This window comes from Polypterus senegalus, chromosome 10, assembly GCF_016835505.1.
Source record: "Polypterus senegalus isolate Bchr_013 chromosome 10, ASM1683550v1, whole genome shotgun sequence".
Taxonomy (NCBI): Eukaryota; Metazoa; Chordata; class Cladistia; order Polypteriformes; family Polypteridae; genus Polypterus; species Polypterus senegalus.
The window spans coordinates 21,329,658-21,357,217 of record NC_053163.1 but is presented as its reverse complement, the minus strand read 5'-3'; the positions used below and the strand labels follow the sequence as shown (position 1 = coordinate 21,357,217).

Sequence of the window (27,560 nt, the reverse complement as noted above, 5' to 3'; positions counted from 1 at the left end):
GTATCACCTAGTAAACTCAATGCTAGATTAGGAAACCCAGTCCCTTCTTGCGTATATTAGTTTAGTAATTTTAATTTGGTAACAGATCAGGAAGTCATAACCTTAATTTCCAAAATGAAACCTACTACTTGCTCCTTAGACCAGTGCTAATTAAACTAGTAAAAAAGCTCAATAAATGTTCTGGCAACATCCATTGTTAGCGTTATCAATAGCTCATTACTGAATGATGCAGTTCCTGGTGCACTAAAAGTGTCAGTTATCAAACTATTACTTAAAAAGCCAGAGCTAGACCCACATACACTTAATAATTTTAGACCCATTCAAATTTACGCTTCCTCTCTGAAATACATGAAAATATATTGACCACGCAGCTTCAGTCTCACCTTGCACTTCACCATTGATTTGAAAAATTCTACTCTGGCTTCTGCAACATACAAAACACTGCAATGCCAATAACCTGTGTTGTAAACGACATTGAAGGAAATTGTACAGTAACTATGTTGTAAGATTAAAACACAGCATTTGACACCATTGACCATTTTATTTTACTACACTGGCTGGAAAATTGCATTGTTCTCAAAGGCATTGTGCTTGCCTGGTTTAGTTCTTATTTATCAAATTGAGTTCAGTACGTACAGAAATGTGCTGACAGTACTCCATCATTATATTCAAAAGTTCAATACAGTGTCGCACAGGGCTCAGTACCGGGACTGTTACTGTATTTACTTTACATGCTTCCACTGGGAACTTAGAAAACGTAACATTCATTTTCATTTGTATGCAGATGACACTCAGTCATACCTTTCTTCTAGACGAAATTATGTTTCTCTGATGCTGTCCTTAACTAATTATGTTAATAATTTAAAGGAGTGGATGGATGAGAACTACCTGTCTCTAAATACAGAAAAAACAGAAATGTTATTTTTAGAGGGAATTATGCCGACATTCTGACATTCTGTCACTCTTTAACACAGCTGGAATCACCATTAGTTTTACTGAATCAGCACACAATTTAGACGTTATCTTTGACGCTGGTATGTTATTTAAAACATGCATTACAGAACTATCCAAAAAATGCTTTTTCCATCTTAAAGATGTTGGAAGACTAACATGTTCTGTAAATATGTAAGACACTGAGAAATTAATTTATGCATTTACTTCTAGTAGGACTGACTACTGCAATGCGTTATTTACTGGCGATTCAAATAGTTATTTATGCAGCTTTCAGGTAATTCAAAGCTGCTGCAAGAATTATTACAAGCACCAGAAAATATAAACACAAGATGCTGGTCTATTTAAGATTCCAAGGATTAATAAATTAAGAGTGGGAGGTTGATCTTTTAGTTACAGAGCTCCAGAAGTGAGTGTGAAATGATCTGCCTGCTAATGTAAGCAATGACCCTTCAGTCTCTGCTTTTAAGTAAGGCTGAATACTCACTACTTTAAAACAGCATACCCTGACTAGAGCTGCTGATTGCCTATACATAATGTATCACTGCTTGTTAGTCATTTGTACAGAAATGTAAGCAATATAATATTTATACCCTGTTACTAAACCTCCTCTATTCGGTTTCTCTTCTCTGTATGTGGATGTGACACTTACTGCCACTGCTCTACTACTAACCTGCTCTTCTGGAAAAGTTATTTCAGATAAAGGAGCATTGGATTTGTTGGATGGAAAGATTCTCTCATCGTATTAGATGGCCAATACAGACTCTACTATGCCGTGGCCTGGGTGGCCAGCTGGCCAATGTCTCCAGGGCTGTGACTTTGTTTTTGACTTTCTCTTTTACAATTTTAATCTCCTCCATTGTCAACAGGCCATTGTTCATCAATTAATTAATGGATAGGTAGTGTTGGCTTCCTTTTACATCAATCTGTATCTATCTTTCTCTCCGTGTGAATTTTATGAGTACTAATTCTGTATTTTGCAATCAGTATAATCTATGCTTATATTTTAACTGAGAATTCTTCACAGCACTCTGTGTGAGTTATTGCTTCATTGGCTGCTCACGCCAGCTACCGCAAGCAAAGATTCACATAGTTTTTCACACATAAATATTTAATATTGGATCTTTTTCTCAATAAATAAATGAACAAGTATTATATTTCTGTCGTTCATGTTAATTGGGTTCCTTTTCTAGTGTTTGGACTTGAATAAAAATCTGACCACTTTCTGTGCCATATTTATGCAGAAATAGAGGAAATTCTAAAGAGTTCACATACTTCATAGCAGTACTGTACAATTGTCTTAAGTCTTTATATTGTGAACTCTGTTGTTCAATTAAGGACAAGATGGGGGTGCAGTGGTTAGTGCTGTGGCCTCTCAGCTATATGAGACAGCTTAAATATGAATTATGCCCAAGACAGTCTAGTTACAGACCTTGAGCAGCAGACCCCTCTGTGGCTGTTTCTTCAACAGGACCCTGTGACTTCATTCTGGGGCCTGTGGCTGGAGGGCTGAAGTGGAAAGTCTTTGCCTAGGGCGCTGTGTTCATGTAAAGGTAGTTGTAGATGCTGAGCATTAACAAATAAATAAATGTGGCTGGTTTTGCTAAGAAAGACTCATCCTAAATCAACAAGTCTATGACTTCAATAACAAAATGTACTACTTATACATTTGTACCATAGCAGTCTTTTCTTTAATATTAGCCACAATGTGTGTGTATTTAACCAGCTACTATCTACTATGGGATTTGAAAAAGAAATTTTAATGTGCCAATGCAGGGACAGTCAAATTCAATGTAGGAATTGAATGAAGTTTAAGTTGGTTAATTAATTATCAGTTTTGCCTTTAGCAACGCTTTTAATTACACAAATAATTTGGTAATATACTTTATTTACCTTACCTTTTCTGTTTTAGGAGGGGGTCTCTGGCATTTAGAGTTATATCAATGTAACAGAAGCACACTCATTTTAAGGAACAGAATAACAACATTTATGAATAGATACAAAGATTATGGTATGATAAAAGAGGGGTCTGCCACTAAAGGTCTTCAGCCAGGCACCTTCACCAGGCCACTGTATGTGTGCAGTTTGTACATTCTTTGCATGTCTCATTGATCTTCCTCCGAGTATTCTTGTTGGGACCTTGGTTAGAATACACATTTGGCTGTTTTTCTCTGTGTTACCTTACACTTATTCATACCATTTCTTCTATGACAATTTTGAATCACTTGACATTTTATCTCAAAGTAAAATATTTGTAAAACAATATTTCTGTTATTTGTTTGTTGCAAGTTTACTGTGTATTATTTTCATTGTTACCAATATATCCTTCAGTATACACAATACTTTAGTGTAATTAATTATATTTCAAAGGTTTGATCTCCTAAATATAAATCTTCATCTTCACTGCCCTTTGTTCATCTCTCTCTCTCTCTATCAAAGAGTTTATTTATATACGGTCACACATGTGTGCCTGAGGGTTGCCCTACAGTTTCCAAACAGGTATGTGAAACCGCCACAGACCAGGAGGGGGCGCTGCTGCTAATACCTCTGACTGTTCTTTCCTCCACAGCCCTGAGAAGACGGCCGCAGAAGAACCAAAGTGCTACCCTTTCTGGCTCCCCTACTATAAAAGAACTGCCTTGGGAAGGAAGGGGTCAGACTTGCTTGACCAAAGGCGAAGACAGAAGTCTAGAACACCTCCTGTATCGCATAACAAATATATACTGTACTTGTTTGAGTTGCTTTGGTTAACTTTCTCATTCTTTTGCAGTCTTGGAGTGCCATCTAGTGGACTTTTATGTTACTTCACCTTGGAAGAGTTTAGTCATTTTCGTTATTATTCATAATACATTGGGCAAGGGAAAGCCCCAAAACGTCATCCTTGTGAGAACCGGTCATTCATTCGTCCAAGACAATACACTTCAATAACCTGTTTCAAACATGCCATATATACTCATATTATGGTTAGAAAAAACGGGTTATTGATCTCTGAGAAATTTGGTTAACAGATGTAGTTTTCTCTGCAAGTAGCACAATTATGCAGCCATGGAAACCCCTCACTGGGTTACAGTTAAGGATTTCATAATCTGCATGTTCTTTGCACTCTGTTAGCTTCTGCATATAAGCGGCCATCTATCTTAGCAGTCATGGGTAGAAAACAGTGGAAGTATCCACAAACATAAATTTTCTGAGGCTTGGGCAATCATGTTATGCCTTCTCCTCATTGAAATAATCTGTCTAATTATTTTAGAAAACACTACATTTGTATTGATGAGTTGAAACCTACAATGCTAAGCTCAGTAGCACAATATTGGGATCAGTAATGCGTTAAAAGTAACATGCATTATGCAGTCCAATGACCTTTTAAAGTAACGAATAATCTAACAAAATGCTTATTTTATTGAAATAAAAAAATCTGCATTATTACTACCTCAGCAGCACTGGTTGTAGGGCAGGAAGCATACGTACAGGTATGCCGCTCCTTTGCAGGGCCCAGTCACACAAGCAAGAAAAAAAGGAGTGTACTGTTTGCAATATGGTAACAGAAACATATTAATAACTTTTCAGTTTAGGTTTAATCCAGCTATTTGTCACTGATATGTTCAAACAGTGTGACTGGGTGACGCAGTGGCCAGTGTTCATACTGCGCATCTTTGTGGACTCAGGTCGGGGACGTATAAAGGGGGTCAATGTTATTTATTTCATAGCACATGAAGGACTACATGTACTTATAATACACAATACAATTGTTTTGTTTTTGTTGGCAGAGTACCTCTAGGCCATTCCCAGTTAGGACACCCACAGGGTGGCATGGGAATTAGAGTATGGCAACACAGCCCTGTTGGGGTCCTTGCATACTACCAGAGGGTACTGCTGGAGAAGGACTGCCCTGGTTGCAACAAGACCCAGAAGTACTTTGGATGACCAATAACATGATGCCAGAATATCTCCTGGGTCTGGCCTAAAAGAGATCTCAGTGCCTAATCTTATGGAGTCAGAGTTGGGAGGCAGTGGGCAAAACTCACTTAGAGGGGTGGAAGGAGATAAAGATCATTTAATTTATATGTAGTTGTGTTATTTTGGTTTTTTTCATTCTTAGAATAAGACCAGAGTTGTGTCGGGTTATATTGTATGTGGGATTTAGGGTTCAGTGGTGCCCACTACTGGTAACACTGTACATACTTGCATACTGTATATCCATCTTCTATGATCCTAATGTCATGAATAAACTATTGCTTTGTTTATTGTAGAAAGACATTTTGGTATATTTTGGTATATTTAATATAAGTCATATCCAATCCACAAACAGAAAATTAGTGTTGATTTGAATAGATTTTTACCAAGTTCATAAATTGAACACATCTCTTAATAGTTCTGGCATCCTGGTTGGAGCAAGAAACCACAATCACTTGCAAGCCTATTGCATCTTATCAAAGCCTAAACACAAACATAAGAATACAAAACACTGCAAGAATTTTTGGTGTTGCCAAAGAAAACTCAAATTAATTTGTGTTGAGCATATAAACCTTAAATAGAAGGACCACCAGTACAATAACAAACTGGGGCCCAGGCTTCATTCTACCTCCCCTTTACTTTATGAAACACATTAATGGAAATGCACAATTGAAATTAATTTTAGGATGCAAAAAGATTTATAAAGAAAACTATAGAAGACTGAAAGGGAAAATAAAAAATGAAATCAAATTAATACGAACAAGTTATTTATATCCAAAGACAATTTATCAATAGAAGGCTAAAGAAAATACAACAGAACAGTAAAACAAAATAAGGCTAAACTATAAAATTTCTTGTGAACCTTTAGCCAACATCCACTTGTCTTTCTTGTCTTGCTGCAGTGTGCTGTTTAAGATTTTGATGTTTTTCAGGCCCTTCACAAAAGCCTCATTCTCGAATGATGAACCTGAAACATTTAAGAAGTTACTTGTATAATTCATTATATATGAGTGACACACTTTTAGCACAATAAGAAGAAGACAGTTATTATAAGCAGTTGGAGGAAAAATGAGAAAGACATGAAACCTTTCCAGACAAAAAGGACATGGATTTCCATAATGTCTAAATGTATGATAACCTGAAGATGACAAGAAAATTCTGACAAGACTTAATATGGACACCAGTATTTCAAGCATTTCAGATGATATGCTTGAGTTGTTTCAATTTTGGAGACCATAATTATTGTTATATGCCATAAATGACCAAACCTCAACAGTTCAGATGCTGTGAATTTCCAATGTATAGGTGTTTGCATGTGATCAAAACTAATGAGGATTAATTTTATATTCAGTCATTAAAATTTAGTAGTTAGCATGTCTCCTATGAAAAATGTGCATTAGAAGATGGGACAATGTCAGAATCTGAAGATAAACCTGGACAAGTTTGAAAGGTATGGTGGTGAAACACACAGTCCTTATTACTGTACCTCCTCTTCCACCTGCACTGCCTAGCATTTCTTTCTAAAGTCAACTGTGTACCATTAGACTATTCTCAAGTATTTAGTGATAGTGTTACTACAATTCTAGGAGACCCGGGTTCACTTCCCGGGTCCTCCCTGCGTGGAGTTTGCATGTTCTCCTTGTGTCTGTGTGGGTTTCCTCCAGGAACTCCGGTTAATTCCCACAGTCCAAAGACATGCAGGTTAGGTACATTGGTGATCCTAAATTGTTCTTGGTCTGTGTGTGTGAGTGCCCTGTGGTGAGCTGGCGCCCTGCCTGGGGTTTGTTTCCTGCCTTGCACCCTGTGTTGGCTGGGATAGGCTTCAGCAGATCCCCGTGACCCTGTAGTTAGCATATAGCGGGTTGGATAATGGATGGATGGTTACTACAATTCATTTAAGTAAACCTGTCAATGGAATTCATGAACATTCAGTTAAGGGCAGTACAGTGATACAGTGGCTAATGCTTCTGATTCACAGCAATAGTCAAATGGGTTCAGATTTCAACCAGGCCATTGGCTCTGCAGAAATTTGATGCTATTTGCATGCCGGAGTTTCCTCTATAAGCATTCTGTATTGCACGTTCCCCCAGATCCCAGAGGTATTCATATCAGGTGGTTTAATATTTGAATTTACCATACAATTATGATGCTGCCTCCACCCTGTTTTGACAGGTTAGGATAAACACCAGTTTGGCTTTCAAAGAAATGAACTTCATAGTTAATTAAACATCTAGGTACTTTATTCATTTCCAGTTTTACTTCCATTGTCTCTGGGATCCTTGTGAAGTTTAAACCCATCACGAAGTGTATGGCAAATAACTGTTCTCTAAAAATAAATATGTTTTGTGAGTCGATCTCCAGAGTAAAACCCAAAAACCTAGAAACCAGCAAACTTGAATTAATGTAGGAAACCACTAAGCGAAGACCCATGGATATTAAAGAAAGTTTGTTCTATAATTGTATTAAACATGTGCTATTACTTGTAAGTGAGAAAACGCACCGCACAGCATTGAAAATATTTGACAAATATTTTCAGAAAAAAACAAATATAATTTCATAGTAGTCATCAGCAGTAACAAGTGGTAACTGGACCAGTCAGTAGGGTCCTTACCTTGTTTGAGCAATAAAGTAACCAAAACTGAGTTAAATAACAGATTAAGGTGGTAGATACAATTGTTGGAAATACGCGCACATTACAAAACAGGAGGGCTGAGAGTTGGGTCCAGAAGGCTGATAGAAGCTCGGGCGAAACCCAAGATTTTCCAGAGCTAATGGAGGCTTTGGCCTCTTTGAGTTCACATTCAACAAAAAGAGAAGGAGTAAAGGTCTCTATCTCCTGAAGTTCTGGGAGGCATAAAGACATAACAACATCAGAGAAAGTAAAAGTGAGGGATAAAAAAAAGTTGATGACCAAAATCATAGCAAATGACTCCTGTTGCTGAAGAATGAGGATCAGTAATTTGCTGGCTCTGAAAATGCAAACATACAGTAGCAGCAAGCCCTAGTGTGATGAATCATAAACTCAACACAGAGTTATAATGGAGCACGTAGTTCAAAATACACTTGGGGAAATACTCTCCACATATGAGAGCCAATGCTCAAGAAATCTTTTGATGAGATTCATAAGCCTGGCCCCATACAAGAATATGATACTCACAAAATCATGCAGGCACTTCACCCCGCAGAGATCCTCATATAATATAAAAAAATGCAAATAAATAAATAAGACCATGGGAATAAGCTAAAAAATTAAGAAGCTTCAGTAAGAATGAACAACATAATATGAACCAAAGCACTGAGAGGCTGTAAAAGGCAATATGTGGACCACCCATACCAAAAGTGAAAGATGCCTGGATTTCTTTTAGAAAAATATACTCTATGATATCTTTCAATGACCAGAGGCCTCATGCACAATGGCGTGCGTAGAATTCACACTAAAGTATAGCGTATGGACAAAAGTCGAAATGTGTGCACGCACAAAAAATTTCAGATGCAGAAAACCATGCATAAGCCAACTTCCATGCTCTTCCGCTACATAAATCCCAGTCTGTGTGAAATGTAATGCTTGTGCACGCGCCTGCCGCCCCTCCCAGACTCCTCCCAGAATTATGCCTCTTCGAATATGCAAATCAATATAAATATTCCCTTAAGTTAAGTGTTGTGTGAAAAGACAATGGCAAAAGCACGGGGAAAAAGAAGAATATCAGTGAATACCAAGAGGAGGCAAGGAAAAACATACTATTTGTTGGTTTAAGCAGATGTATAAACAACAAAAGGAAGATGATTGAAAGTTCAAGTTCAGAAAGTCAAACAGTGCCCGAAATAAAAAAGATGTGGTCAGATATGAAAGTCACTGTGAAAAGGTGAGTTGTAGCCCACTGTCTGAGTGTCATATGAAAGCTTATTAGGGTACAGAGAAAAGAAAAAAAAATGGGGACACAGTGGGAAAAAAAGCTTGAAATGCCAACTTTAATCATGTAGTTTATTTTGTCATTAAAGTAGAATGTCGTAAAATTAATCTTAAAATATTTTAATTTACTAGTTTCTCAAATCCCGTGGTAGTTAAAGTAGCACGTTAAATGCTTCGTATTGTTTGTGTTCTTCTATGTGTGTGAATTACTACATGCTTCTTAAATGGGCTTCCTCTTATGCCGACAGGACACCGAATACATTACATTCATGATATTACAGCTCTCTGAACAATTTAAATACAAAGGTGTATACTTGATATCATTTTCATGATGAAATTAATTAAAGGATGGATTAAACATGGGGCCACGGTGGCGCTATGGTAGTGATGAGCTGGCGCCCCGTCCAAAAATTGTTCCTGCCTCCAGCAAGATGCTTTCTGTGCCATTGCGCGACCCTCAATGAGATAATTTAAATGTACTAACCCCCAATTCCTGTCCTTCCTTTTCTTTGTCCAAGTAACTAATCGCCACACAATCAGCTCTTTAATAAATGCCATCTATAAGCTTAGAATGGCGATTCTTCAAAATTTTAAAGAACATTGAAATATCTTCATAGTACATGTTTAATTATTCCATCCATCTATCCATCCAGGGTTGCGCCAGTCCCAGGAAGCATACAGAGTGAGGCAGGAACAATCCCTGAATGGGGCAGCAGTTCATTGTTACCACTGTCCACCATGTCGACACATTTAATAACAGTATTTATTTAATAAACATTTTTAAAATAAAGTTAAATATGTATCTGTATAATGTAATATATACACTTTACTGCATTTCATTTGAAAAATTACTAAACACTACAATATTTTTTGGTGTTGCCAAAGAAAACCAAAATTAATTTGTGGTGAGCATATAAACCTTAAATAGAAGGACCACCAGTACAATAACAAACTGGGGCCCAAGTTTCATTCTACCTCCTCTTTACTTTATGAAACACACTAATGGAAATGCACAATAGAATTTAATTTTAGGATACAAAATGATTTAAAAAGAAAACTATAGAAGACTGAAAGGGAAAATTAAAAATGAAATCAAATTAATGTGAACAAGTTATTTATATCCAAAGACAATTTATCATAGGAGGCTAAAGAAAATACAACAGAACAGTAAAACAAAATAAGGCTAAACTATAAAATTTCTTGTGAACCTTTAGCCAACATCCACTTGTTCTTATTGTCTTGCTGCAGTGTGCTGTTTAAGATTTTGCTGTTTTTCAGGACCTTCACAAAAGCCTCATTCTCGAATGATGAACCTGAAACATTGAAGAAGTTACTTGTATAATTCATTACAAACAGTAGCAGAATGCCCTAGTGTGATGAATCATAAACTCAACACAGAGTTATAATGGAGCACATAGTTCAAAATACACTTGGGCAAATAATCTCCACATATGAGAGCCGATGCTCAAGAAATCTTTTGATGAGATTCATAAACCTGGCCCCATACAAGAATATGATACTCACAAAATCATACCGGCACTACACCCTGCAGAGATCCTCATATAATATAAAACAACACAAATAAATAAATAAGACCATGGGAATAAGCTAAAAAAAATAGGAAGCTTCAGTAAGAATGAACAACATAACATGAACCAAAGCACTGAGAGGCTGTAAAAGGCAATATGTGGACCACCCATACCAAAAGTGAAAGATGCCTGGATTTCTTTTAGAAGAATATACTCTATGATATCTTTCAATGACCAGGGGCCTCATGCACAATGGCGTGCATAGAATTCACACTAAAATATAGCGTAATGACAAAAGTCGAAATGTGCGCACGCACAAAAAAATTCAGATGCAGAAAACCATGCATAAGCCAACTTCCATGCTCTTCCGCTACATAAATCCCAGTCTGTGTGAAATGTAATGCTTATGCACGCGCCTGCCGCCCCTCCTAGACTCCTCCCAGAATTACGCCTCTTCAAATATGCTAATCAATATAAATATTCCCTTAAGTTCAGTGTTCTGTGAAAAGAGAATGGCAAAAGCACGGGGAAAAAAGAAGAATATCAGTGAATACCAAGAGAAGGCAAGGAAAAACATACTATTTGTTGGTTTAAGCAGTTGTATAAACAACAAAAGGAAGATGATTGAAAGTTCAAGTTCAGAAAGTCGCACAATGCCTGAAATAAAAGATGTGGTCAGATATGAAAGTCACTGTGAAAAGTGAAAAGGTGAGTTGTAACCCATCGTCTGAGTGTCATATGAAAGCTTACTAGGGTATAGAAAAAAAAAATGGTGACACAGTGGGAAAAAAAGCTGGAAATGTCACATCGTTTATTTTGTCATTAAAGTAGAACGTCATAAAATTAATCTTAAAATCTTTTAATTTACTAGTTTCTCAAATCCCATGGTAATTAAAGTAGCATGTTAAGCTTAGAATAGCGATTCTTCAAAATTTTAAGGAACATTGAAATATCTGCGTAGTACATGTTTAATTATTTCATCCATCTATCCATCCAGGGTTTCGCCAGTCCCAGGAAGTATACAGAATGAGGCAGGAACAATCTCTGAATGGGGCAGCAGTTCATCATTACTGCTGTCCACTGTGTCCACACGTTTAATAACAGTACTTATTTAATAAACATTTTTAAAATAAAGTTAAAAATGTATCTGTATAATGTAATATATATACTTTACTGCATTTCATATGAAAAATTATATCAAGAGCTCCAAGAATATAGTTTCTTGAAATGTAAATCGACTTAAAAGCAAGTCATCATCATCTGTAAATATGCGCCCTCTTCTATTGAAGTGAATGAGACTCAATATGCAAATCCTCCATAAATGTATTTTCCTATAAAATAACAACAAAAACAATAATAATAATTCGATAAAAAACAATGAAAAATATACAATACGAAAGAGTAAGTGGCTCAGGTTGTGCAACTGCAATGCAAATTTACAGTGAGGTGATTGTACTTGTAAGTACAAACAGTTCTACCAAGAACAATTGATGGACCGATTGAGTGTGTTTATAGCTCTTGGGATGGAACTGTTTCTGAACCACGTGGTTCATGTAGAAAAGGCTCTGAAGTGTTTCCTGAATGGCAGAAGTTCAAATAGACTGTGCACAGAAGCTGCACCCCGATAATTCTCTCTGCTCTTGACACAATCTGCTGTAGAGCTTTCTGATCAGGTGCAGCAGAGCTGTGATTCCACAATCAGATACAGTGGGTTAAAATACTCAGTGGTGAGTAACAACGCTAAAACAGCTATAGTACTTGCAATAGTTTGGCCATTCCGTCCACCATTATAAGGTTTCAGGTTGATTGTCAATGTTCACTCTAAGGAACAAGGGCATGTGAGCAAAATATATTTTGTGTGGGTGGTGCTCCGAAATGACTTGCGCAAGGTAATATGTATTTTTAGGCTTGCAATTTAAATATGTGATGAAGGCTTGTATTGTGATAAATTAATATAATATGTATGAAACTTTATTCATTTACCACCCAGTTATAGAGAAACATAAATACAAACAAAATACATGTAGCCAATAAGCTATCAGTATAACGAACTTGAGTATTATACTACGACAACAAGTCATGTAGTATAATAACTAATGCAATGTAAGTCAACTAAGTGGCAGTGGCACTACCAATAATCACACTGTTAATAACATAACAATAATACAATATCAACCATGTTCTTAAAGTATTGAAACAATAAAACACAACAGCTGTATATACTGTATGATACAGTTAAAAATCTGCCTTGATAAAATTAACAAGGTGGTTATTACAACTTTTCACATCTAATTTTACATTCCTTCCACATGCTATGAGTTTTGTGCAAATCCACAGTCTTTCCAGCATTTAAATATAATTTTATTCGCATAAGATGATCCAAATGAGTAACGTCAAGCCTGTTTTGTGTTTTCACTTTAACACTATTCATGAGACTAAAACCTCATTCACAATCAGCACTGGATACTTGAAAAGTACAGCAAATATCTATTAACATTGCGAGTGAGCTAAATTGTTCATCATTTAAAGTTACTCCTGCGATTTCAGGTAATGAATTTATGGTACCAGATTTCAGTTTCTCTCTGATCTGAAATTTGAAGTCATTGTATTGGGTAATAATCAACTCATCATTTGTTGTATGTAACAAATCTTTATACACAGTTCTTTTATCTCTTTGACACCAAAATCAAATGCATTTTTTTTCAAACCTGTGGGATCAAAAGCTGACCAAAATTGTAGTTCACCCACTGGAAATCTTACCTTTAAGTGATCACAGACTGATCGTATTAACTGTGTGATTTGTCTTGTGTCAATGCCTTCATTTTCACTCAAAATTTGCTTGGCTTTATCATTCCAGTAAACATTCTCACCCAGATATTATGCTTCCAATTTACAGATTTTAGAAAAGCAAAATTGATGTGCTTCAATTGGTGATAAATTACTTTGTTGTAATAACATGGATAAATTAGATCATTGAGTTAAAACATCATTTGCTGTATACAGAGCAATCCGATACATTGGATCTCGTAATGATTTCAAAACATAATTACAAGCAGGATCATTGCAATCTTGCACTTGTTCTTCACAGTATGCAGCTAAAACATCAAGATTTTTAACAAAAGCACTGATAGCAAAGTGATGTGACAACCAACGAACTTCATGAATTGGTCGAAAAGAAATTACATCCATATCATTTACATTTGCCAATTCTTCGAGTGCACCTTTTTTAACTGAAGATCGACTAAATAAAGTATAAACAGTACGCAACAATCTCAATATTTTTAAACAAACTAACATCCTTCCAAGAATCAGTAAGTGCCAAGTCTTCTCGGTGAGCAACACAGTGCTGTTCAGCAAGATGAGGAACCACTGCCTTGAGTAAAGCAGCCAATCCATTCCGACGGCCTAACATAACTGATGCCCCATCTGACGTTATCATAACCATGCAGTTCATATCGAGTCGATGAACAGTGTAGTATTGTCTTATTGCTGCCTCAAGGGCTGAAGCATCACATGCTGTTAGCTGAATGATCCCACCAAAAACATCTTTGTAATCACACAAATTTGTTGGACGATATTTAAAGTAGATGATTAGCATTTTATATATTGTTATGTCAGTACTTTCATCAACGATGAGCGTGTGGAACGATGCAGCTCGAAATTCTATAAATATGTTGTTTGCAACCACTTCGTTGATTGATTCAACAAACTCAAAGGCGTAGTTCTTACTTCGCCAACTGTCTGGTAAAGAAACATATTTTCCCATATGGTCGTGAATCATTTGCACTGACAGCATCAAAGCGTTCATCCTGATAGCAAGAAGAACATTATCCATTAAGATTCGAACTTGCTCCTCGTTTGATCGCTGGCGCTCGTTATGCTCAATTCGTTCTTCTCGCTCAGTACTTGTTTCAACCAGAAGACGTTTCAGGTCGATTCCATGCAAGTGATTGTACAAAATTTCAACATTTTCTAAGTGAATACGCGACGATAAATGTCGTTTACAGTAGTCAAGCTTCCACGTATCCCAACGCTTTCCGGTGATATATTTATGAGGGGCCAAACAGGCCATAAATCATATATTACTGTGTGTAATCTATTGGTTTACGTGTGAACACTATTGGTTTATGAATATTTACTATCGGTTTGCGTGCATACTTAGTTGGTTTGCCTGCGTACAATACTGGTTTCATTCATATAAACTATATTGGTTCGTGTCCGTATATTATCGGTTTGTGCGTGAACTATATCCGTTTGTATGTGCATATCACTGGTTTGCATATGAACTATATTGATTTGCGTGTGTATATCATTGGTTCCAGTACGTTTGTTATTGGTTTGTGAGTGAACTGCATTGGTTTTCGGTTGAATGTTATCGGTTTGTGTATGAACTATATTGGTTTGTATTCTGTGTCGGTCTAACAATGATTTGCATATGCACTATATTGGTTTCATGCACGTCTTATACTGGTTTCATGTGGGTAACCTGTCAATTTTGCGCTTGAACTCTGTTGGTTGTATGTGTGCACTATATCGGTTTCACATATGAAACATATCAGTTATGCGTGCGCACCCTATTGCAACTCTGTGTATGAAATATATCGGTTCTACGTGTGAACTATATTGGTTGTTCACAAAATCTCCGGCGGAAATGGGCGGGGCAAGAAAGAGGAACTCAAGGGCTGGTAGAGTCATGGAGTATAAAGAGATGTGGTTAGGAGATGCATCTATGTTTAAACGGCACCATATATTTTTTTCCGCACCATACGTTTGCGAAAGGACTTGGTGGTAATTATTACTATTTAACAGAATCTACCCTTGAGTCTGTAATGAACGCAAGGCTGAAGTTAGGTACGTATTTGGCCGTCTTCTTATTCGATCCCATCTACATGCTTGCTTGCAACCCGCAGCTGTACTTGTTCACACAGTATTTGCAAAACTGTTACTTATTCTAAAGGCAAAATATTCAACATTTACGATTGACGTCTTTATGCAACATAACATTTAGTTACTACTAGTTAGATTTATTATGCCCAGCGACCCGCACCGCGCCGCACAGACAGGTGAAGTGACTTGCTTAGGGTCACACAGTGTCAGTCTCGGGACTTGAACCCACGAACAAAGGGTTGAAAGTGCAAAGCCCTAACCGCAATGCTTGCACATCTATAACGTGTATATTAATTGACTAAACGTGTCCATTCTTTGAAAAGCTAAACATTTAACATTTAGGACCTGCATGGGTCAGTTACATCATATTGGGCCACCTTACCTTTCACAGTTTTGTGAAAAGACAGATGTGTTTTTTATGATGCAGCGGAGTTTTGCTCTGCCCAGTGTGAGTATCAGGGTGAAACTGACAATGTATTCCCACTTCAATATCAGATAAATGGGATTTACTGTGATATTTAATGGGCACTGTAAAGTGTTAAATGACGTTGGGCCACCTTAATTTTCATAGTTTTGTGACATTGGCATATATAAACTTGTCCAGGACAGATTCATTTGTTAAATTAGAGTTTAACAATTTTGACCCGTGCAGGACCAAAATGTGGAATATTTATTTTTCAAATAATGGATCAGTCTGTAATGATGCCGATTAATGTACACGCTGTAGAATATTTTGCCTTGCTGTTATAATAGAATAAGAAGCTGCTTTGCAAAAGCTGTGTGAATAAGTAGCTGACTGCAAGCTTATACTGGGAGTAGCTGGGAGTGAATAAAATGCCAGCCGAATGCGTACCTAACTTCAGCCCTGTGATCATTTCAGAATTAAGGGAAAATACTGGTAAAAGAATTACCACCAAGCCCTTTCACAAACATACAGTGACGTGCAAAAGTATTCAATCCCTTTAAAAGTCATCCTAATTTTCTGCATGACAAAAGATTTGTCCACATATTTATCCATTTGGTATTTTTAATGTGACCTCTTGTGCTGTAACAAAACATTATCAAACTCCAAATAACTTAACTAAAGAAAAACTCCAAAGTGATTGTTTGCTTAAGCATTCAAGCCCAACATATTCATACTTTGTCAAGAACCTTTTTGCTGCAGTAACAGCCTTCATTCTTTTGGGGTATGTAAATATGCCCCAGTTCTGCACATTGCTCAGGTGTGATTCTTCCCTATTCTTCTTGGCATGATTTCTAGGTACCCTCTATGTTGGTGGGATGGTATCTCTGAACAGCAGTTTTCAAACAGTGCCCCAGATTCTCAACAGGGTTAAGATCAGGGCTTTGACTTGGCCATTCCAAACATTCACCTGTCTGTTTTTGAGCCATCCCAGAGTCACTTTGGTCTAATGCTTAAGGCCATTGTCATCTTGAAAGATGAATCTTCTCCTGAGCTTTAAATTCATAGCAGACTGGATCGAGTTCTCCTGCAATATTGTGTGGTATTTGTGCCCATCTATTGTCCCTTCAACTCTGACAAGATTCTCAGTCCCAGCACATGAAAAACATCCCCATAGCAAGATGCTGCCACCACCATATTCCACTGTAGGTCTGGTGTTTCTTGTGGCATGGGCAGTGTTTGTTTTACACCACACATTCTGTACCTCTTTGAAGTCTGAGAAAAAAGTTCTATTTTGGTTTCATTTGACCATAAACCCTTCTCCCCACATTTAACTGGAAAAACGCCATATGTGCTTTTATGTGGACCATCTTAAGGAATGGCTTCTTTCTTGCCACTTTCCTGTAGAGGCCTGTTTAATGGAGAGCTCTTGAAATTGTGGACCCCTGCACCTTCACTCCAGTTTCAGCCAAAAAGCATTGCAAACATCTGAGAGTGACGGTTGGATTTCTAGTTTCTCTCTCACCGTTGATGTCTAACTCTGATGTTCAGTCTTGAGGGACGGCCTGTTCTAGTAAGAGTCAGGGTGCTGTGATGAACCTTCCACTTTCTGATGATGGATCCAGCAGTGCACAATGGGACATCAACTCTTGATATTTTTATAATTATTTCCTGCTACCTTGTGCATTTCAATAACTTTGTTTCTCACATCAGCAGAATGCTCCTCTCTCTTCATTTTTTCAGTGACTGTCCACCAAAGACTATGGCCCCTACGAAGGGGGCTTTTTATATCCAGAGAGAAAGGAGCACCTCATTATGTTTAATATGACTGTCAAATGTCTGCCACCTTTGTAATTAATTTGTCATTGGTGTAAACCTGGAGCTTCCAAAGCACAGAGGTTTAAACACTTATGTAAACACTAACTTTGGAGATTTTCTTCTTCAATTAAATGTCTACATAAAATAGTTTATTTTGACTTTGGAAATGTTTTGTTACAGCATAAGAAAAAATACTGAATGAATAAATATGTGTACAAATATTTTGTCTTGCATAAAATTATGACAACTTTCAAGGGGATTGAATACTTTTGCACACCACTGTATGTTTGTGAAAGGGTTTGGTGGTAATTATTTTTAAGTTAGGTGCACATTCAGCTGCCTTTTTATTCACTTCTAGCTACATCCAGTATAAGCTTGCAGTCAGCTACTTATTCACAAACCAGCTTCTTCTTCTATATTAACAGCAAGGCAAAATATTCTACAGTGTGTACATTAATCCGCAAACTGATCCATTATTTGAAAAAATAAATATTCCAGATTTTCAACCAAAACTTGAACAGGTTGAAAATGTTAAACTCAACTTTAACAATGGAATCTGTCCTGGACAAGTTTATATTATGCCAATTAATATACACGTTGTAGATGTGCAAGCATTGTGGCGTAGTGTTTAAGACTGCACTTTTAAACTGAGTTCGTGGGTTCAAGTCCTGATAATGACACTATGTGACCATAAACAAGTCACTTCACCTGTCTGTGCGGCGTGGGGGGTACTGGGCGAATCTAACCAGTAGTATCTAAATGTTGTATGTTGGATAAAGGCGTTAGTAAATGTAGAATATTTTGCCTTCAGAATGAATAACTGGTTTCAAAAGTTGAGTGAAAACGTACTGTGTCCGGGTGCGAGCAAACATGATCCTGGAAGCAAATAAGAAGACGGCTACGTACCTAACTTCTGCCTTGTGTTCATTACGGACTCAAGGGTAGATTCTACTAAATAGTGATAATTACCACCAAGTCCTTTCACAAACGTATTGTGCGGAAAAAAATATATAGTGCCGTTTAAACGCAGATGCGTCTCCTAGACACTTCTCTTTACACTCCATGACTCTACCGGCCCTTGAGTTCCTGTTTCTTGCCCCGCCCATTTCCTCTGAAGATCACGTGAACAACCAATATAGTTCACACGCAGAACCGATATAGTTCATACACAGAGTTGCGATAGGATGCGCACGCATAACCAATATGTTTCATACGCGAAACCGACATAGTGCACGCATACAACCAATAGAGTTCAAGCACAAAATCGACAGGTTACCCACATGAAACCAGTATAAGACGTGCATGAAACCAATATAGTGCATACACAAATCCATTGTTAGACCGACACAGAACACAGGCCAATATAGATCATACGCAAACCGATAGCATGCAAGCGTAAACCAATGCAGTTCACTCACAAACCAATAACAAATCGTACTGGAACCAGTGATATACACACGCAAATCAATATAGTTCATATGCAAACCAGTGATATGCACGTACAAACGGATATAGTTCACGCACAAACTGATAATATATGGACACGAACCAATATAGTTCATATGAATGAAACCAGTATTGTATGCACGCAAACCAATTAAGTATGCACGCAAACCGATAGTAAATATTCATAAACCAATAGTGTTCACACGTAAACCAATAGATTACACACAGTAATATATGATTTATGGCCTGTATGGCCCCTCATAATATATTCATTGTCTTTGTTAGCCTTACTACTTGAACTAGCATCACAGAACTTACACTTAAGTCCATTCTCGTCTGCGTATTCGTATATGCAACCTAATTCAACCACAACATTCCTTGAATCTGGCGTATCTGTGGTTACTTTTACTTTTAACCATTCGGGCTTAAATGAATTTCGCGCTTTATTTTGCATTTCTTTACCACTTGTTGTACATGTTTTTCTCTTCAACATTTTAAAATATCGACAATACCGGCAACTCTTCAAATTCCACAAGGAAAGTTTCACAAGAACTCCTCGACTGTACATGGAAAACGAAAAAAAAAACCAAAACTTATACAAGCATCTTGGAATCGCTTGATCAGTTATTCTGTCGTAAAACAGGCTTTTGATAAAGTTCATTTTGACTACAGTGGTGCTCGATTTTACCTTTTTTTCTTTTCAGTTTAGTTCCTTATGTTTCAGTAATGTGTCTAAATTGTAATACCAAATAATCTGCGATGTTTTTGTACCGTCAATTTTAATAGAATTTCATGGTAGTTTTGTGCAGATGATGCCTGCTATTCCTAAATTGTTAAAGATTTTCCTACAATGGACAGTGCGCCACTAAACTCAGACTGACGGTCGCGATGTTCACAGAGCCTTCTTAATTTATTTACAAGTGACATTTATATTTTTTTCCTTTCAGCCAGCTTGCTACAAGAATATCTTCTGGAAATTGAATATTAATGAAAAATCAGGTAAATTGCAAAACCCATTTTTTAAACTTGTCCTTCATTTTTAGTGTTTGACTTTCACGTGTCTTTTTTCTTTCCTTCTTTTCTTAGGATATCCCTGCTGGTTCAGTAGGCTGTGGAGTAGACACGTTGATGGTATTTGAATATGAACTATAAGCTTTATGTAACTTTACATTTGTGTTTAGATTGTGTAGGATTTCAATACTTTATCTCTTATCCTCTGTCAGTATGCTCTTTATCTGACTATGGAGGAACCCTTTGATTTTACTGTCAGTCTTTTAAAGATGCTGATAATATATATATATATATATATATATATATATATATATATATATATATATATATATATATATATATATATTCTTCATGTGTGGCATACATGAATTGTGGCATTCATTTAACGTGCTCTCCACTATTAATGACACCCCTTATAAAAATGATAATTTAAAAAAATATATATTTTTTGATGAGGGCTTTGTTTTTCTTTGAATGAAATTGTTTCAATTAAAAGTCAGATGTTTCTAATTTGTTTCTAATTTTTTCAGTGCAAGGTGACATTTCCTCACAGGTGGTGCAGTGGTAGTGCTGCTGCTTTGCAGTAAGGAAACTATGGAAGATTGTGGGTTCGCTTCCTGGTTCCTCCCTGTGTGGATAGCGCTTTGAGTACTGAGAAAAGCGCTATATAAATGTAATGAATTATTATTATTATTGAATTATTTCTTCAGCAAACAGGGATTTTTTTTTAACCCTTCTTACTAATTTTTACAAGGGGTGCCAATAATAGTGGACAGCACTGTATACAGTATATCCTTTTATCTTAGGATGATGTGACTTGCATATTACTTTAGGTAGTGTCCAGATTGGTGAATTCATAATACTCTGAAATAATTGATGTATTCTAAGAAACTATTAAGATAACCATAAACGAGAGTTTTCGTAGAGAACCACAGAGTAATTCTCACAGTTTGAACTTCATTCCAAAGTGTCCACTTTTATGAGATAGCAGGAGTGTTCAGACCCAAACCAGATAGCTTGCACAAGACAAACACTTCATGTGACAGTCTGATGTATTTATTTGTGTGTGTCCGCCATGTAGGAGAGCAGGCTGGCTGTGTGGCTGCAGAAGGGCAGCTGACTCGAGAACAAGGAGGACTCAAAATGAAAAACTGTTGGAGTTCATCATAAAGGGCCTTGGAGCAGATGATCACTTGCTGGTAAGTTAGTTCAGATAACAAGTAAAACTTTGTTATTGTAATCTATCTAGTAGCAAAGAGCTATGATGACTTTAGAGCACCAAACTCTTGTATTTGCTTGTCCAACAGGCTGTTGTATCTGAAAAGGTGTCATCCAAATGGTTTAAAAATGATGAAGATCCTAAAGGTCAAAGGGTAATGACCTCTATACAGTAGATGATGAGGAGCTGACAGATGGCCTCTACAACTACCTGATGAAGTGCTGTCAAGAGCTGTAGGCACTTTTGAAAACATTGACAGAGTCCTCATCATTCTGGATATGCTGATGCTGGAGGCTCATTTGGCTTCAGTGAACCTCTAATGAGTACAGAAAGTGTCTCTATGAGTAAGAAGCAGAAGGTCTGTTCATTAATGGACCAGCAGATGGTGACTGGGGTGTCATGTGGTGTTGGGGGATAGACAGTCCTTTCTTTTTATTTTCAGCACCATTATTCTGTTAATCAGAATACCATTTTACTTGTAGTGAATTTAGACAAGAATAAAAACTAAATACATATAAATGTAAATATATATTTAAAGTAAAATTTAAAATATGCATTAATACACTTTTAGTATTGGTAAAAGTATTTTTTTTTTTTTAAGTGAGCGAAGAGTTTGACACACTTGAGCTTCAACTGTTGGAATACGAGGACAGACAGCATCACTAAGGCATCTCAACTTGGTTTTCCATCTCAGCCACTCCTCTAATAAACGTGTCACTTGCTTTATTTGTCTTTGGCCTTTTTATTCCTGAATGTTGAACTGACTGTTCATAATAGAGTTGTGTATATTTGATTTAACTATTGATGTAAATAATAAAGGACACTGTTGATTAAGTTCTGTATATTTGACATTGTGTATCTGTTTTAGCCAATTCATGTCGTCTGCATTCTTTCTTTAATTTTTATAACTGCATTGTACATTATTACTTTGTTGAACTTTACAAGCAAACATGTGTATCCTCATTACATATTATTTATATATATAGAAGTGGATGTGCTTCAGTATATTCCCCGATCAGTCTGTTTGTTGGAATGTACAAAGAAGATTAATTTTTCTTTCAGTTCAACTGACCCATCATTATTGTTAATTATAAACATTTCTTGAAATGGTTGTACAATTTATACTGAATAATTATTAATAAAATTTTGTTTTTGGTAGTGACAATACTGAGTGTTTGCATTTGTGCTGGTCCAGTCAATTTGTGTATTAACTCAACTAGAATTGATAGATTTGAGCAGAGCCTCCTCTTGTATCAACACCGTCTACAAATGGCACTTTGCTGGACTCGCCGGTAATCCCACAGCTTGGAAACTGAGTATCCTGATCAAGACTGTGCTGTTCACTTACAAACATAGTCTACAACAATAAGGGTCTTACTTATCTTTATTTAAGAGTCACATTTTCAATAAAACTTGCATTGTCTTTAACTGAAAATGCTGCTTGTATATATAGGAACAAAATTAAAGGAAAATAATTGTATACTCCTGATAAATGGAGAGTCAAAAGTTTTGAAGCTCAGTATTCTAAAACCATAACTCACAGCTAGAAGCTCGTTATGCTAAGGTCTTGACATTAAGTGTGTGTCAGTGTTTATGTGTATATATGTATAAATATAAGCTGCTCAAAAAATTTAAAGAAACACTTTGAAAACACATCAGATCTCAATGGGAAAAAATCCTGCTGGATATCTTTACTGCTTTGAACTGATATGGTGATATGTTAGGAACGAAAGGATGGAAATGAAAATGATCAACGGCAGTCAAGGTGCCATTGTCTAGCTTGTAGAGGTCTGTGCGTCCCTCCATGGATATGCTCCCCCAGATATACCATCACTGACCCACCACCAAACCGGTCATGCTGAACGATGTCACAGGCCGCATAACCTATTCCAGACCCATTCACGTTTGCCACATGTGCTCAGGGTGAACCGTTTCTCATCTGTGAAAAGCACAGGGCACCAGTGGTGGACCTGCCAATTCTGGTACTCTTTGGAAAATGCCAATTGAGCTCCATGGTGCCCACTAGAAGACACCCTCATGAAGTCTGTATCTGATTGTTTGGTCAGAGACATTCACACCAGTGGCCTGCCTGCTGGAGGTCATTTTGTAGGCTCTGGCTCCTGGTCCTTCTTGCCCAAAGGAGCAGATACCTGTGGGTCCTGCTGATGGGTTAAGGGCCTTCTACGAGGGACCCTGTCCAGCTCTCCTAGAGGAACTGCTTGTCTGTCTCCTGGAATCTCCTCATTGCCCTTGAGAATGTGTTGGGAGACACAGCAAACCTTCTGACAATGGCACATGGTATTGATGTGCCATCCTGGAGAGGTTGGACTACCTGTGCCAGCTCTGTAGTGTCCAGGTATGGCCTCATGGTACCAGTAGTGACACTGACCAGAGCCAAATGCAAAATGAGTGACAAAACAGATGAGGATTGAAAAATGTCAGTGGCTTCCCTTTACCTGTTAAACCATTCATTCCTGTTTTGGGGGTCATCTCAGTGTTGCCCCTGTAGTGCACCAAAGCAGCTGAAACTGATTAACAAGCCCCTCTGCTACGTAACTGACCAGATCAATAGCCCAGAAGTTTCATTGACTTGATACTATACTCTCATAAAAAGGGTTCCTTTAGTTTTTTTGAGCAGTATGTATGTATTTATATAGAAAACTACATAGATGTAAACCAGTTTTTCAGTATAAACCTATGACAAACAAGAAAAAAAGCCTTACCAGAAATATCATGGCCAAAATAAATTTCCAGCTATTCAGATTGAATAATTTAATGGTTCAGACTTGACAGACTTAGTGTAGTGTGTGCTAAAATGACCAGTAAAGTGGAGTCGTTTACAGCTGTACAGGTTGTTATGTCAGGGCGATACTGAAGTATACAGACTCTGTATGCTCTTAATATGCCGTTTGCTTGTGTAGTCATATAGGATTATGTCCAGCTCAAATATCTGCCATCTCTATCTTGTTACCAGTCGTGATGCTGATACCCATCAGTGCCTGCTGTACAGTTGGACTCCTGGCCTCCTCCTCCAGTCAAATGGAGGCTAAATGAGATATGAACTACAAACAAACATCTGTCAAGTTTTATCTCTAAATGTAACTTTTGCATAAGTAATATTTATTATAATAAACATATATTTGATGGTCTTAAAGAGGTATTTAAATTCCCAAAAGTAATAAAGATCCAATTAAGTCAAATAATTGAATACCCTGATTAACAGGTGCACAGTCAGAAAAACTGCAAAATTATTACTCTTTTAAAGGCATAATATTTGCTCTTCACAGATCGTTTAACATAGTAAACTTCATTGTAAAAACAATAACTGAAAGGTGACTACTAGCACTATGATAACTGTGTTTCTTACATTTAACAATGACAACATGTAGAGACAGCCAATGGATTCTTTAAAGTCACAATTTTATTGCCAGCTTTCTTAACGTTGTCTATTCCCTGATACATGAATGTGATAGTGTCAAGTATGTGATTTTTAATAATCTGTAATCCTAATACAGCTAAAAAAACAAACTTGACTACGTGATCGACAGGCAAGAAACTCACTAGAGCTGCTGGTATGTTGAGAACAGACATGAAGAGCACAGAATATTTAACACACATCAGCAAACAAAGAATAGAGGCTGATCTGCAGACAGAAGGCGCTAAAATAGATTAGGACTACTTAAATAAAAAAACGTGGATAAATAGTAATGAAAGTAATAAAACACATTTTAGGGTTGTGTATTATAGAAGTAAAGATTTAACTCTGTGGGTTTATTAAACGTTTAAAATTGTAATACGTTTATAGCCCGTCTTTAAGGTGACCTGTTAAATGTAGATGACTATTTCATTTGGACATTCGAGTAAACAACAACAGTCAAACATTTGTTGTAATCTGACTGACTCAATCAAGCAGAGCCCACACTTAAGTCTACGTCAATCCATTAAAATTAGGTGGACACAAATTTGTATTGTTATGTTCATTTAAATTTTCTTCAGATGTTGTTTAGTAATGATAAATATCTCATATCCAAACTTTTATTATCATTATTTTTTCAGAACCGCTAATCATAAATGACGGTGGTAAAAAATACACTGCATTCTTAATAATGCAGTCGATAGAGTACTATAGTGTAAGACAGTTTCACTAGCAGACTATCGTTGCAGATACATTTTACGAATATACACTCCGTCTCTTACAGTCACTTTATCGTGACCATCCACCTTCAGAAATTATCTTACACATCCACCTTTAGAAATCACTCCCACCTTTCTTTTTATGTATCCATAAGGCAATTGGCTAAAGAATGAACTGTTGCTTCTTGGAAAGATACGCTCCAGCTCCCAGAAACTGAACAAAATATGGAGTGGGTGAATTTCACATTTAAAAGATTGTTACATGTCTAACTTTACATCCACCTTTTTCATTTACAATATAGCCTAGTGGTGGAACAACATTTTTCTTGGCAGCGTGACATGGACAACAGGATCCAGGACTGGAGAAAAAGACATTGAATGAAAAGGCAAACTGCGTAGTGGCTCAATGCGCTACCTCTTCCACACAAAGGATAATCACAAGGTGTTTAACTAATGAGAGATTTACAATGAAATTCACAGAGCTTAATGATAAAATGCAGTCAGAATAAAATATCAACAGAATACTGTTTTTCTTCATTTTGCCAATGAAAAATTCTGAATTTCATGGCACTCTTTTACTTTATTTCACTACACTAGTACTGGTTCCAGGAATTCCTCAATTTAGGATGGAAAAATCAAGCTAAGAAAAAGACCATCAACTTATAGGATTGACATAACATTCAGGGATGATCCCGGGCTTGTACCTAATTTTGCTGGGAAAAGCTTCTGTCTGTTGAGACCCTAATTTTAGTTCAGAGGTTTTGAACATGGATACCTACTTTACTGTTCATTAAAGCAATTAATACAGTGACTTAACATCACCCTGGTGTCTCATCTTTATTTCTATACAACTGTGTTAGCATGGTCTTAGATAGTCTATGATGAAACACAACCTATGTATAAAAATAAAATGAGTTCTCTTAACACCCTGCTTTACATTTTCGCCATAGCAACTGAGGTGGCAGAAGTTATTAAATTTCTTTATAATGTGATCGTGGAGCACAACATCCCTAAGGCTGGTGGGAGTAGAGATGCATATGCAAAAAAGCTTTTATACAAAACTTAAATTTACCTTTCATATTTTGTGAAATGCAGTTAGAAGCATTCCAAGATCCAAAAATGACAACTGTAGGTTTCTTCGTTCTTCTTTCTTCCATTTCTTCCAGCACTGCCAAATCAAGATGCAAAAAGCCCATCAAAATGCAGCATTGGTTGGTGATTTGACTTCAGTATAATGGTATTTTACAATTGCAATTTCTGTTGCTGCTTATTATCAATTTCAAATATTAATGCTGGATTACAGGAGGTATTTTAAATGTATTCCCACACTGCATCACTCACCTCTCCAGTTGGATTTTAGTTTATTCAGGATAGGATCCCCCTTAAAAAGACAAAAAAAAAACCTTTACTTTTGGAAATAACATCCTAACATACTTCTGCTCACTATAACTGTTAGGCATTTTTGACTGACAAACAAATACAGTGGAACCTCGGTTCACGACCATAATTCGTTCCAAAACTCTGGTCGTAATCCGATTTGGTCATGAACCGAAGTAATTTCCCAATAGGATTGTATGTAAATACAATTAATCCATTCCAGACCGTACGAACTGTATATAAATATATATTTTTTAAGATTTTTAAGCACAAATATAGTTAATTATACCATAGAATGCACAGCGTAATAGTAAACTAAATGCAAAAACACTGAATAACACTGAGAAAACCTTGAACAACAGAGAAAACTAACACTGCAAGAGTTTCCACTATAGCGCTACGAACCGCTCGCTAAAAACACTTTTTTTTAATGAGTTTTAAGCACAGGGAAAAAATTAACATTTGAAAAATCCGTAATTTAATAAACCACCAAGAAAAGTAACATTGCAACAATGCAAGCTACGTACCGATCGCTGTAAACAGAAGTGAAGTGGAGGTTAAAAATCGAATAGAAAAAAGTCTTCATTAAATACAACAAGGTTAGAACAATGCTCGAATCTGTCTCTTTAAAAACAAGCCTGATGTGTCCAGCCTCTCTCTCTCTCTCTCTCTCTCTCTTGCGCACGCCTGTGTGTGTGTGTCTCTTTCTCGCGCGTGTGTGTCTCTCTCGCAAGTGTGTCTCATGCGTGTGTGTGTGTGTGTGTGTCTGTCTCTCTCGCTGCGCAGGGAATGCACAGGGAGAGACTGAACACGTGCGGAAGTCATCGGCGTGCACAAACCGAAAGGGAAACTGGCTTGTTCGTATACCAAGTCTGTGGTTATGAACAGATGCAAAAGTTTGGCGAACTTTTGGTTGTAAAC

General features: G+C 36.9%; 1 protein-coding gene across 6 annotated transcripts in view; it reads right to left on the bottom strand.

Annotated features, from left to right (window-relative positions):
- Nucleotides 1–27,560, bottom strand: part of LOC120536904 — a 290,128-nt gene that overhangs the window by 7,388 nt on the left and 255,180 nt on the right. For all 6 annotated transcript variants that reach the window (XM_039765462.1, XM_039765463.1, XM_039765465.1 and 3 more), the window contains 4 exons: nucleotides 26,604–26,643; nucleotides 26,335–26,430; nucleotides 10,024–10,128; nucleotides 5,768–5,872 (listed from right to left, as the gene is read on the bottom strand). In XM_039765462.1, coding sequence (XP_039621396.1) covers nucleotides 5,768–5,872; nucleotides 10,024–10,128; nucleotides 26,335–26,430; nucleotides 26,604–26,643 — 346 coding nt within the window. The remainder of the gene's footprint in view (nucleotides 1–5,767; nucleotides 5,873–10,023; nucleotides 10,129–26,334; nucleotides 26,431–26,603; nucleotides 26,644–27,560) is intronic.